General features: G+C 33.4%; 1 protein-coding gene across 5 annotated transcripts in view; it reads left to right on the forward strand.

The window, feature by feature from the left end:
- Nucleotides 1-13,576, forward strand: part of HECTD1 (HECT domain E3 ubiquitin protein ligase 1) — an 89,450-nt gene that overhangs the window by 23,962 nt on the left and 51,912 nt on the right. For all 5 annotated transcript variants that reach the window (XM_031952261.1, XM_031952263.1, XM_031952264.1 and 2 more), the window contains exons 3-8: nucleotides 4,063-4,297; nucleotides 5,846-6,073; nucleotides 8,574-8,855; nucleotides 8,959-9,229; nucleotides 10,059-10,135; nucleotides 10,219-10,317. In XM_031952261.1, coding sequence (XP_031808121.1) covers nucleotides 4,063-4,297; nucleotides 5,846-6,073; nucleotides 8,574-8,855; nucleotides 8,959-9,229; nucleotides 10,059-10,135; nucleotides 10,219-10,317 — 1,192 coding nt within the window. The remainder of the gene's footprint in view (nucleotides 1-4,062; nucleotides 4,298-5,845; nucleotides 6,074-8,573; nucleotides 8,856-8,958; nucleotides 9,230-10,058; nucleotides 10,136-10,218; nucleotides 10,318-13,576) is intronic.

The raw sequence follows: 13,576 nt of genomic DNA on the forward strand, positions 1-13,576 counted from the left end.
CTTTCTAGGTTCCCTTCACCCATTGGTACTTCCTCTTTTCAGATTACTTTCATCCACATTACATAAACTTTATGTACCTAATTATTTATATGTAATCTATCTGTGTTTTATGTTTTATATTATCTTTTATGTTACTTGGGTGCAGTGTTTGAAGCATAGTAAATATTTAATAAATGCTTTTTAGTGCAAGTCTGTTCACCGATTAATTTGTTGCAGTTGTTTTCACATACATATAATGTATATATAAAAAACTTTGTGCCATTATATATAAATGGTACTATATAAATGTTAACTATTATCATATATTTTCTATGTGTGTTTTGGTAGGTGAATTCCCATTTATTTCATATATTCTATATTTTGAAAAGATATTTCTTTTCATAACAAATAGGAAACGTTTGACTTTTCTCTTTTTTATGAGTGATCATTTTCGCTATTTGTTTATATTATTTAAAAAAAAAAGCCAGTTACATTTTAAATTTTATTAATTCAGTAGTTTCAATTCAATTCAAACCAAATTCAACCAATTCAAAAATTTATTTATTTTCATGGTATGTTTTCTCATTTTTAAAATTTTAAATTTTATGCCCAGTTTATTTTTTTCCCTTGATTTGTTGATGAATTTTCTCCTAGGCAAAATTTTTATATGGTGTTTTGTTATTTGTTCTCATGAAACTAATGTTTCTATAATTTGCTCCTTGACATACCAGTTCTTTAGGATTAAATTTTTCAGTCATTTTTTCAATTGTGACTGATTCTTTGAGAGAGTTACCTTTGGTGTGGGTTTTTTTTTGGGGGGGGGTGCAAAGATACTGGGGTGGTTTGCCATTTTCTTCTGCAGATCATTTTAAAGATGAAAAGCTCAGGAAAACGGGGTTAAGGGGCCATTTCTGCTAGTAAATGTCTGAGGCCAGATTTGAATTCAGGAAGAGGATGACTTCATGCCCTATACTCCATCTACTAGCAGCAGTCTAATTAGTCTACACTTAATTTAAAAATATATTTTGTTTGAATCATCTTAAATCTGCCTTCTCATCTTTTAGTTCTTTCTCTTTTCTCCCTGCCCCCTATTTGTCCTATAGTTCTAAGAGATCTGGGTAGTTTTCTTTTAATAGTTCTTGAAATATGATGTTCAGACTTTTTGGGGGGCGGGAGGGAGGTCATGGTGTTACAGGTAGTACAGTGTTTCTTGGATTTTTTTTCCTCCTTAATCTATTTTCAGGTCAGTTTTTACTATAAAATACCTTATATTTTCTTTTTAGTTTTATCAACCTCTTGACTTGAATATTTCATGTTTTCTCTGTCATTGACTTCTTTAATTTGATCCATCTGAATTTTCATCAAGTTTGTTGCTTGGGCAAGGTTTTATAACTGTTTCATTATTAATTCCTTTTCCAATTCTTCTTTCATAGATTTCAGTTCTTTTCCATATTTTTTTCCCCACAAGTGCTGTCATTTCATTTATAAAAATATTTTGAATTCTTTTATTTAAAAAAATTCTTTTTGCATTTGTTTTTAAAACTTTTGAGTTTCAGATTCTTTCTTTTCCTGCCCACCTCCACTCCTTTTTAAGAAGGGATATATGTAGTTATGCAAAACATTTCCATTAATGTCATATTGTTTAAAAAAAAAATCTCCTTAAAACTGATAAATCTTATCAGATCTTTTGTGATATACCTTTCTTAATTGTCTACTTATGTTTCTCCTGATCCTGTATTTGAAAATCAGATTTTCAATTCAGCTCTGGTCTTTTCTTTGTGAATGCTTGAAAATCCTGTTATTTCACTGAGTATCTGTCTTTTTCCCCTGAAAGATTATACTCAGTTTTGCTGGATAGGTGATTCGTAGTTATAATGTGTTGCTCTCCAGAATATCATATTTTGAGCTGTCTGATAAGCTGCTAAATCTGGTGTGAGTGACTGTGATTCCACTATACTCCAAGTTGTTTCTTTCTGGATGCTTGCAGTATTTTCTCCTTGACATGGGAGTCATGGAATTTGAGTATAATATTCCTAGGGATCTCTTTCAGGACATGATCAATAGCGTCTATTTTACCCTTTGGTAAATATATGAATATGGGACAGTTTTCCTTGATAATTTCTTGAAAGATGATGTCTAGGCGCTCTCTTTTTTTTTGGTGGGGTGGGGGGGTCATGGCTTTCAGGTAGACGATAATTTTTAAATTATCTCTCCTGGATTTGTTTTCCAGGCAAATCATTTTTCCAATATGATATTTCACATTTTTTCCTATTTTTTTCATTCTTTTGGTTTTGTTTTATTATACCTTGATTTCTCATAAAGTCATTAGCTTTTGATTGCTCAAGTCTAATTTTTAAGGAATTATTTTCCTCAGTGAACCTTTGTACCTCCTTTCCACCTCCTTTCCCATTTGACTAATTTGTTTTAAAGGCATTCTTCTCTTCATTAGTTTTTTGTAATTTTCAAGATCCATTTTGAGCTCTTCCATTTCCTGAGACCAGTTTTCATTTTTCTTGGAGGTTTTGGATGTAGGAGTTTTGACCTTGTTGTCATCTTCTGAGTTGTGTTTTGATCTTCCTTGTTACCATAGTAACTTTTTATAGTCAGAATTTTTTTTTTCTGTTCATTCATTTTTCCAGCCTATTACTTGCCTTTTAACTCTTTGTTAAAATAGGGCTCTATTTTCAAGTCGAGGCTGTAATGTCCCAAGCTTTTAAAGGTTTTGTGCAATTGTTTTCTGTAAGCCAGCACTGCTACCCAGATCTGTGCATGGGCCACAGTGCCAGCCAAGAGGCCCCTTCAGTCTCCTTCTGATCCTTCTGATCAATTGTTCCATCCCCTCTGCCCATGTGCTGAGATTTCTGGAAATGGTTGCTGTCATTGCTTTGGTTGCTAGAAGCAGTGCTGTTCCTTGGATCGCTGCTGCTGGTGATTTGGTGACTCCTAAAGCCTGATCCTGGACTAGGGCTCCCCTCAAACTCTAGTGCGCCAAACCTTTCCTGCTGAGATTTCCTGAGATTCCATACTGCTGAGCAGTCTGGAGCTTGCCACCACTCCCTCTGATTTAGAGCTCCCAAGGCCTGTTCTGATTTCTGAGGCCACAGATGTGCTGGCATGACCTTCACCATGATTGTGCTCTAGTCCCACCCTGATGCTGCAGATCCCTTCTGCTGACTTTTTAAGCTCCCTTTTGCTGGAAAATTGTTCCAACTCTGTATTTTTTTAGGGTTCTGATGCTCCAAATTTATTTAGAGTCATTATTTAAAAGTACTTGGAAGAGTCTGGGGAGAACCCCTGAGCGAATCCCTCCCTTCATTCTGCTTTCTTGGCTCTGTCTTCCCTGATGTCAAATTTCTATCAATCTTGTTACAAATGTATTGATCTTTCTGATTGTTTTTATTTAGTTTAAGGTGATTTTTTTTTTGTCCTACATAAATCTTATTTTTGGACCATCTACTTCATAAATTTTGTGTCCAGTAGTTTCTTCCATTTTTTAAGATAGATTCACTTGCTACTCTCTACAATTGACAGATACATTATTCTTTCTTTTATGGTTTTGTTTCTATGTTTATATCCTTGATCTAGCTTGGATTATAATAGTATATTATAATATAGGATATATTATAATATACATATATATAGTATGTCATGTGTCACTATAATTCATTGCTATACTGCTATACAATTTTTCTAAAAAAAATTTTTTGCCTGTTCTTTTCTTAAGTGTTTTTGTATTTTGAGTTTACCATGTCAAGTCAACACACTTTTATTATACCTCTACTATGATCCAAGCATTCCCTCAAAAAATTAATCTAGTATATAGGTTTCTATTTTTATATTCTGTGTTCTGTTCTACTTTTTTTAATCTTTAAATTCATGAAAGTAGTAGGTGGACATTTTTTTAATAGCATTAAATCTATAAGGAAATTTGAAAAGTTTTGATGTGTTTACAATGTTTCATTCTTCATTTCTTTTATAATGCTACTATTAAGTTTTTTTATTACTGGTTTTTTTGTGTTGGTTAAGTTAATAACAATATTTATATTTTGTTAGTATTGTATAATGTATTCCTTTTCACTGTAGGTGCCCTCCTCGTACTTTTTTGCCAGCACTCTGTAAAATTTTTCTTGATGAAAGTGCACCTGACAATGTATTAGAAGTGACAGCCCGTGCCATAACCTACTACCTAGATGTATCAGCAGAATGTACTCGGAGAATTGTTGGAGTAGATGGAGCCATAAAGGCACTTTGTAATCGTTTGGTGGTAGTTGAACTTAACAACAGAACCAGCAGAGACTTAGCTGAACAGTGCGTGAAGGTAGGTGCCTTTAAAACTTAAATAATTTAAAAAATTTATATTTTAAGTTGTCCAGTTTTTAAAAGATGCATATCTTAAATTGCTCTGTTTTGAAAGCCATTGTAATGACATGTTTATATAAAACTTTAAAGTTTACAAAGCACTTTCCTCACAACATTTCTTTGAAGTGAATGTCATTATTATCATTCCCTCTCTTTTCATTTATGGAAGATTTATCATTATGGAAGATTGAAGAATGTCACAGACTCTCCTCACTTATTGAAAGATAAGAAAATTGATATTGGTTATATATGTGCATTTGTGCAAAACATATTTGCATATCATTCTCTTTTGGCAAACAAAGCTAAAGCTCAGAAGTGCTAAGTAAGAGGAATTCACCAAATCAAGAAGCATTTCTTAAGCTCTTACAGCTAGATGTTACAGTAGTTAGAGTGCTGGCCCTAGAGTCAGGAAGATCCAAGTTCAAATGTGGCTTCAGACACTTATCTGTATGATTATAAGCAAGTCACTTGATTTCGTTTGGTTCAGTTTCCCAGCCTTTAACTAGTAATAACTTGTAATAACACCTACCTCTCAGGATTATTGGGGTGATCAGATGAGATAATAATTGTGAAGGTATGAACAGTGCCTGGCACATAGTAAGTACTAAAAAAAAAATGTTAGTTGTTACTATGTATCCTCCTTCTCCTTTTTTGTCTCTTCCTCTTCCACTTCTTTTCCTCTTCCATTAGGCAAATGATAGAACTAGGTCTGAAGCCCAGGTCTGTGAATTCTAATTCCAACCTTCTTTGTACTATGTTTATATTTGAGAGGATTACTAATAAATAACATTTATATAGCGCTTTAAAGTTTGTTTATTTTTATTTTTTGAAGTGGTAGAAAGAAATAAAAGATATATCCTTTATTATTATTCATAGGACTTAGGGTAAAAAGTCTTTAACAATGGAGGAAATTGGTAACAGAGACTGTAAGGTTCTTTTTAGACTTTCATACTGCTTCAGCTTCCTATTGGTTCATAGGTCTACTATAATTTGAATGATACTGGGTAAGTATTCCCTATTCTGTTTCATTTTAAAGTCAGTTGTTAGACCAATAGTTAGTTGGTTTTTTATCTTGCTTTTTAATGGACCTTACCAAACTACAGTTCTTAAGTAGTCAGTGGTAAGTCAGCAGATTTGTTTGCTTTATTTCAGTAGTACCTTTCTAAGGACCTCTCTTTTTGTACTCTTCATATTATTATTTTGTAAAAGCCTTATCTAATATTGTGAAAGGAATAAGAAGTGTTATTAGTTAGATATACTGATCTAAGAAAAAATTAGTATCCTTTAATGAACGAAACTTCTTGTTGGCTCATCATCTTGATTTTCCTCAGTTGGATTAGAAGCTTATGAATTAAAGCAGTATGGGAAAATCATCTATTTTTTTGTGAATTAGTAGAAATTTTCTTCTCTAACAGAAAATGCAGAAAAACATTGCTTTTTGAAGGCACAGTTTTTTTTTTTTTTTTTTTTTTTTTTTTTTTGTATTTTTCATTTTAATCATTCGTAGGTTTTAGAACTGATCTGTACTCGTGAATCAGGAGCTGTCTTTGAGGCCGGTGGTTTAAACTGTGTGCTGACATTTATTCGTGATAGTGGGCACTTGGTTCATAAAGATACCCTTCATTCTGCGATGGCTGTAGTGTCAAGACTCTGTGGCAAAATGGAACCTCAAGATTCTTCATTAGAAATCTGTGTAGAATCCCTGTCTAGTTTATTAAAACATGAAGATCATCAGGTATGTGGACAAGTTGATAGAAATGATGGAATTAATTGTAATATTAATATGTTTTTTCACAATTAATAATCATGTTCTTTTTTTGTTGTAGTTTGCTAAATGATTTGGGCAATATTAAAATTAACAGAACCTATGATGCTTTTTTGTTTGAATGCCTTACAAAAACTTGATTGATTTTATATAGTGGAATTTAGTGTTAAAATAGAGAATATATAAATAAAAGTCCAAAATGCTGTTGAAATGTGTGAAATGTTTTGGAGGACTGTATTTAAGTTTTTTCACATACTCCTTTAGGAAGGGCATTGATTAGATAGAGTAAATTAGAGAACATTCAGGATAGGGCAACCAAGATGAAAACCTGGCAGAACATTAACAGTGGGAAAGTTCTAATGAGACTTGATGTTAGAAATAGCTTAACAGTTAGGTATCCCAAAGTGTATTGGATTGTTTTAGGAAGTAGAAAAGTGTTCCTCTTCATTACAAGACTTCAAACATATGCTGGATGACTACCTGTTGAGTATGTTATAATGAAGGTTCTTTGAGGGCATGGGTTGTATTACATGGCCACTGAGATCCTTTCTATTTGAAAATTCTGATATTAAGAGATATGACTGGAAAGGCAGGGTAGCCAGATTCTGACAGGGCTTAATGTCCAGAAGAGTTTGAAAATTACACAGTAAGTGATTCTAAAGAGAATCATTATAGAGTTTGAAAGGACAAACAGCTGGATCAAATCTATAGCTGAGGGAGATGGTTTTGACAGAAATATGGAGAATAGTTTGAAGGGAGGAGTGAGAATGAAGACACTGTTAGGAAGCTGTCATAATAATCTAGGCACATTGTAATGAGGTTCTGTATGAAGTTCTCTGAGAATAGAGGTGATGACGTGGATTTGAAAAATGTTGTGGAAGTAGATTACATGACTTCATAACTGATTAGTTATGGATAGTGATTAAGGAAAAGAAAGCAAGAAGAAAAAATCCATAGTAAATTCAAGGTTATGAATATGGGAAGTTTGGGGTGAATTATGAAGTTCCATCTTAGTGAAGATTTCCTCTGGCAGGACTTCTCAACCTTTTTCGTGTGTCTTAGACTTCTTTGTCAGTCTAGTGAAGCTTATGGACTTCTCAGAATAACGATTTTATTACCTACCTGCAGGAAATACTAAATTTCAGTTAAAGGGTAGTAAAAATAAAGATGCATTTTTTTCCCATCCAAGTTCACAGATCCTCTGATATCTATCCATTGGCCTCTTGGGGTGGTGGGGATCTGTGGACCCCAGATTATGAATCCCTTTCCTATAGGCAGTTGGAAATGCAGATCCAGCACTCAGAAGAGAGTTCATGAATGGAGAGTCAGTCATCTTCATAGAGAAGTTAATTGAAGGTATGGCCATGAATAAAGATAATCAAGAAAGAGTTAAAGAGCAAGACTAAAAGACAGACTGAGGGCAGATGCTTATGGGATTCTTATGCCAAGGGGTTATACAGAAGTCATGGAGCCAGAAAATGAAAGGAAGGAGAGAAATTGGAATTGAAAGGAGAAGCAGGGGAATCCAGAATCCTTTAAGCCATTTGATAAGAGGGAGGTGGCCAGAGTTTTGGTAGCCATTAAGGTCAAAGATGATGAGGACTTTAAAATACCATTTGATTTTGTTATTAGTAACTATTGAGTGATGATTTTTGGGGGGATAGAATACAAATTGCAAGGGATTGAAGAGAGTTGAAAGTAGAAACATTGGGTGTAGTTAACATTATAAAACATTTTAGGAATGTATAGTTATATTGGAGAAGTAGTAAGAGGGGTGAAAATGTCATGGGAGCCTTTTTAAAAATTGGTGAAACTTGAACGTGTTTGTTTTTAGAGAGGAATTTGTTGATAGGTACAGAAAAAATGTATGAGAGATTGGGTATGACTGATAAGTCCTGGAAAAAATGGAATTAATATTGTAGATATAGTAATTAAGCTTAGTGAAAATTTGGTAATAATGAGAGAAATTTTGAGGAACCAGGAGGAAAGCCTTAGAGATAGGTCATTTGTTTATTCAGTAGTCATTTGCTTGTAAACTTGGTGGTGAAAAGGAAAGAATAAAGGTTTTGGAATAGGTATTGTGGGAAAAGACAAAAGTTACATAATGAATCTGTAGTCAGAGAAGTTATTCATTATAAAAACATTTTTCCAAAAAACCAGTTAGATTTATTTCTTAATTATGTTAATTAAAATAAAAAATTCTTGTAAAGTAAAATATATCAATTTCTCAGACTTGTTGAATTGACAGTATTTAGAGGGAAAAAAGTTACGACATCAATATTGTTACCAAATATTACATTTTTTTCCTCTCTAAACCCAATGTATGCTTAGATTTTTCTTGGGATTATCAATGACTTTGTTTTCAGTGTCTCAGTACTGTCATAGTCTTTTATGTGAATTTCAGGTTACTCAACTTATAAAGATTGTGATATCTTTATCTAGAGATTCTATTTTTTCTTTCCATATGTAGGTTTCAGATGGAGCTTTGAGATGTTTTGCTTCCCTAGCTGACAGATTTACTCGACGTGGTGTTGACCCAGCGCCATTAGCAAAACATGGACTAACTGAAGAGCTATTATCTCGAATGGCAGCAGCTGGTGGTACTGTCTCAGGGCCGTCATCAGCATGCAAACCAGGGAGAAGCACAACCGGAGCACCATCTACAGCTGCTGATTCCAAATTAAGTAATCAGGTTTCAACTATTGTAAGTTTGCTGTCAACACTTTGCAGAGGCTCTCCAGTAGTCACACATGTAAGAATATTTTTCACTATTTTTTGTTCAAAGGGTAGTATTTTATGAAATGATGGAACAGAGTCAGTAAATGAGACATAATTATTCGCATCCCTTTTTCTAGGATCTCCTGAGATCTGAGCTTCCAGATTCAATTGAAAGTGCTCTACAGGGTGATGAAAGATGTGTATTGGATACCATGCGTTTGGTTGACCTTCTCTTGGTGCTATTATTTGAAGGACGAAAGGCCCTTCCGAAGTCCAGTGCTGGATCCACAGGCAGAATTCCAGGACTTCGTAGATTGGACAGTTCTGGAGAGCGCTCACATCGGCAACTCATAGACTGTATCCGAAGTAAAGATACTGATGCACTTATAGATGCAATTGATACAGGAGGTATGCACATCACCTTAAGAAATAAAGTCATGGATAATAGAAATTATAGATCCTGATTATTGTTATCATATGTTTCTTGAAAATGCATTTGGAAGACATAGAAGTTTTCCTCTCTCCAAGTTCTGTTCAAGTTTGTCTTATCTAGGTTAGCTTTCAGTTGTCCATTTTTCCACTAGAGGGTGAAGCTGCCTTGTAATTAAGCTTCATTGACTCATCCTGAAATCTAAGAGAAATATGGGACCACATGATTGGTGTTGAATGATAAAATTCAGGTCTTTAAAAAAATTTCTTTGGAGGCAGTGTAGAATGAGGAAATTAATGATGAAAAAAAATAGAACTGCCTTTATAATAAGATTTAGTTTTCATCAGTTTTATGAGGTTTAAAATATCTTGGTGTATATTCATTTTATGATGACTAATAAAGTGATGCCAAGCCTCAGCTATAATTTTCTTTTCAGGTGTTTTTATTCTTTTCAGCTTAGTTTCTTCTTTGCCTATGAGTTAAATTATATAAGTAATCTGACTTAGACTCTCATCTTAGCTCATTTTAACTATAGAGGAAATAATAAATGTCTTTTAAAAAGAAATTTAGATTGTGTTTCATTGACTTCACTTTTATTTATAATTGGTTGAAATTAGTGTATTTTCTTATACTCTTTAGTGGGCAGACACAGCAATTTAAACTTTATTAGAAAATTCATGATGAGAAATATTTTTATTGACTTAGAATAAATTCATTCTGTATTGTGCTGTGGTTACAAAATACTCTGACATTTTCATTTTATTCTCAATTATATTTTAATTATTTTTAATAATTTAATAATTGCAGCATTTGAAGTGAATTTTATGGATGATGTAGGTCAAACCCTTTTAAACTGGGCCTCTGCTTTTGGAACTCAGGAAATGGTAAGCAAATATGAAATAATTAGTTTTTCAAAGGCAGAGGAATAAATAAGGCAACTAAAATTTTTTTTTTTTAATTTTCACAGGTAGAATTTCTGTGTGAAAGAGGTGCTGATGTTAACAGGGGTCAAAGGTCATCATCATTGCATTATGCAGCCTGCTTTGGAAGGCCTCAAGTAGCAAAGGTGTGAATTTTAGCATTAATGTACTAAATTGTATACATATGTTTAATATTTATCATGAGGGGAAAGATAACATACATTAATTCATGATCATATTTTTCTTTATATTATCTGTATTGTGGGAACTGAGAAGTTGGTTAAGTATTTGAAATGAGTCTTGTAATATTTTAGATGCTTTTCATCTCTGTGAATTGACAAATCATAACCAAGATGTGAGTGTGAGTGGGGGGGGGAGGGGGGGTGAATAGTTTTCTCACTGGATTGTTATGGTGTTTTTATAGATCTTAAAGTGCTATTATGAATGTGAACTGTGATGATGGTAGTTGTTAAGTTTTTAAGTGTAATAATATAACAAGTTAGTAAAGGAGGATGTAAAATCCCTACATCTTAATCTTTGAAAGAAGCATCTTCTTTTTTAAAATAATATTTTATTTTCCAGTTACATATAGAGCCAGTTTTGCCAGTTTGTAAATGTTTTAAATGTTCATTTAAAAAAATTTTTTTTGAATTCCAAATTTCCTCCCCGTCTCCCTTACCACCCCTTCCTCAAGTTAGAAAGCAATTTGATATGTTATATACATGCAGCCACATAAACATATCTCCATATTAATCATGTTGTGAAAGAAGAAATAGGACCCCCCCCCAAAAAAAAAAAAAAGAACCATGAAAAAATAAAGACAATGGAAGTAGTGTGCTTTGATCTGTATTCAGCCTCCATTAATTCTTGCTCTGGATTTGGATAGCATTTTCTTTCATGAGTTCTTTGGAATTTTCTTGAATCATTGTATTGCTGAGAAGAGTTAAAATGTTCAACAGTAGATCATCTCACAGTGTCTCATACTGTGTCCAGTGTTCTCCTTCTGTTCAGTTCAGTTTGCATCACTTCATGTAAGCCTTTCCAGATTTTTCTGAAATGTGCTTGCTTCTCATTTCTTACAGCACAATAGTAAATCATTACATTTATATAACGCTCCTCTTTTCTTTGTAAACTTCATTCAATTCGTCTTTTGCTCACCCTCAGCTTAATATCTCACTTCACATTTTATTGGAAAAAAATTCCTTTGCATCTCAAAACTCTTTAACATCAAATCTCATTTCTTTCTTTTCTTCAGTCCCTGAGAAAGGGATGGCCCTTCTCTTTGCCACAATCTCCCTTCATGTACTATATTCTTTTTTTTTTTTTTTTTTTTTTTTTTTTTTTTTTTGCTGAGGCAATTGGGGTTAAGTGACTTGCCCCGGGTCACACAGCTAGGAAGTGTTAAGTGTCTGAGACCAAATTTGAACTCGGGTCCTCCTGACTTCAGGGCTGGTGCTCTATCCACTGTACCACCTAGCTGCCCCCTCATATATTATACTCTTAATTCTATCCCTTTGTGTCAGATTGTTATCAGTCTTTCTTCTATCTCTAAACTTCAATTTCTCCCTGTCTTCTGGTTCCTTTCCTGCTGCCTACAAACATAATCAACTTTCTTCCTCTTCCTTAAAACAAGAAAACCTTCCCTTTGCCTTATTGTCCCCTCATGCTATTCCTATTTCTTTCCTCCCTTTGATAACTCTTAAGAAAAAGCTGCCAACTCCAATACCCCTATCCCTTTTCATTTGCTTCTTAGCCCATTATAGTTAGACTTCTGACTTGGTCATTCAACCAGAACTGCTCTCCAAATTACCAGTGACTTTTAAGTTGCCAGATGTGATAACATTTTCTCAGTCTTAGTTTTTTCCTCCCTTAAGTGAAATTTTCTTTCTTTAAACAGTTATATGAATAAAATAGAGAAAGAAGAGATCAGTGAATGCATCTAAAAAAGTTAGAGAAAGAACAAATTAAAAATTCCCAATTAAATACCATATTAGAAGTTCTCTATCTCAAAGGAGAGATTAATAAAATTGAAACTAAGAAAACTATTAAACTAATTAATAAAACCAAGAGATGGCTTTATGATAAAACCAATAAAATAGATAATTTAATTACTAAAAAGGAAAGAAATTGGACAAGCCACTAATGAACTCCCTAAAAAAAAAATCTCCAGGACCAGATGAATTTACAAGTGAATTCTACCCAAACATTTAAAAGACAATTAATTTCAACATTATGTAAATTATTTGGAAAAATAGATAAAGAATGAGTCCTGCCAAATTCCATCTATGATACAATTATGGTACTTATACTTAAACCAGAAAGAGACAGAGAAAGAAGATTACAGACCAATCTCCCTAATGAATATAGATGCAAAAATTTTAAATAAATAAAATATTAGGAAGGAGATTACATTTTAGCAGCAGGATAATACACTATGACAACGTGGGATTTATACCAGTCATGCAGGACTGGTTCAATATCGGGGGGGGGGGGGGGGGGGGGGAAGTCTTGCCAACCTATCAATAGCAAAACTAACAGAAATCAAATGACTATTTCAGGAGATGCAGAAAATATTTTTGACAAATACAGCACCCATTCTTATTAAAATGATAAATAGCATCTATCTGAAACCATCAGCACACATTATTTGTAATAGTGAGAAGCTAGAAGCATTACCAATGCATCAGGGGTAAAACAAGGATGCCCATTATTACCACTCATACTCAATTTTGTGCTAGAAATGTTGGCTTTAGCAATAAAAAAAGAAAAAGAAAGGAATTAGAATAGATAGAGGTAAAAGAAGAGATAAAACTTATCATTCTTTGCAGATATGATGATATACTTGGAGAGTCCTAGAGTATCATTCAGAAACCTATTTGACACAATTAACAGCTTTAGGAAAGTTGTAGGATATAAAGTAAACCCACAGAAATCATTAACATTTCTGTATGTTACCAACAAAACTCAATAGCAAGAAATTCCATTTAAAATAACTATATTCAAAATAAAATATTTGGGTGTCTACCTGCCCTTATGTTCTTTTTCTGGATAATCATCCATTTCATACATTAAATGTGGAAGTACCTCAAGTCTCAGTCCTGGGTTCCTATTGCTTCTCTTTCCATGTTCTCTTAATCTCATGAGTTCTGGTAGGTATGGTATCTTTATTAATTCTATATAACACTATTTCTCCTATCCTCTATTCTATTTCTAGTAGCCTATTGGACATTGGACAAATTGAATGTCCCAGAAACATGAACTTAATATATTTAAAACCAATCTCCCCAAATTCACTTGCCTTCAAAAGGTACCTAGTTCTGTCATGGGTGGTGTCATAGTGGAATTATCCTTGAGTCATTTAGATTCTTTCCCCTCCCCCCCCAAATAGTATTTTATTTTCCAAAT

Source organism: Sarcophilus harrisii, chromosome 2 (assembly GCF_902635505.1).
Source record: "Sarcophilus harrisii chromosome 2, mSarHar1.11, whole genome shotgun sequence".
NCBI lineage: Eukaryota > Metazoa > Chordata > Mammalia > Dasyuromorphia > Dasyuridae > Sarcophilus > Sarcophilus harrisii.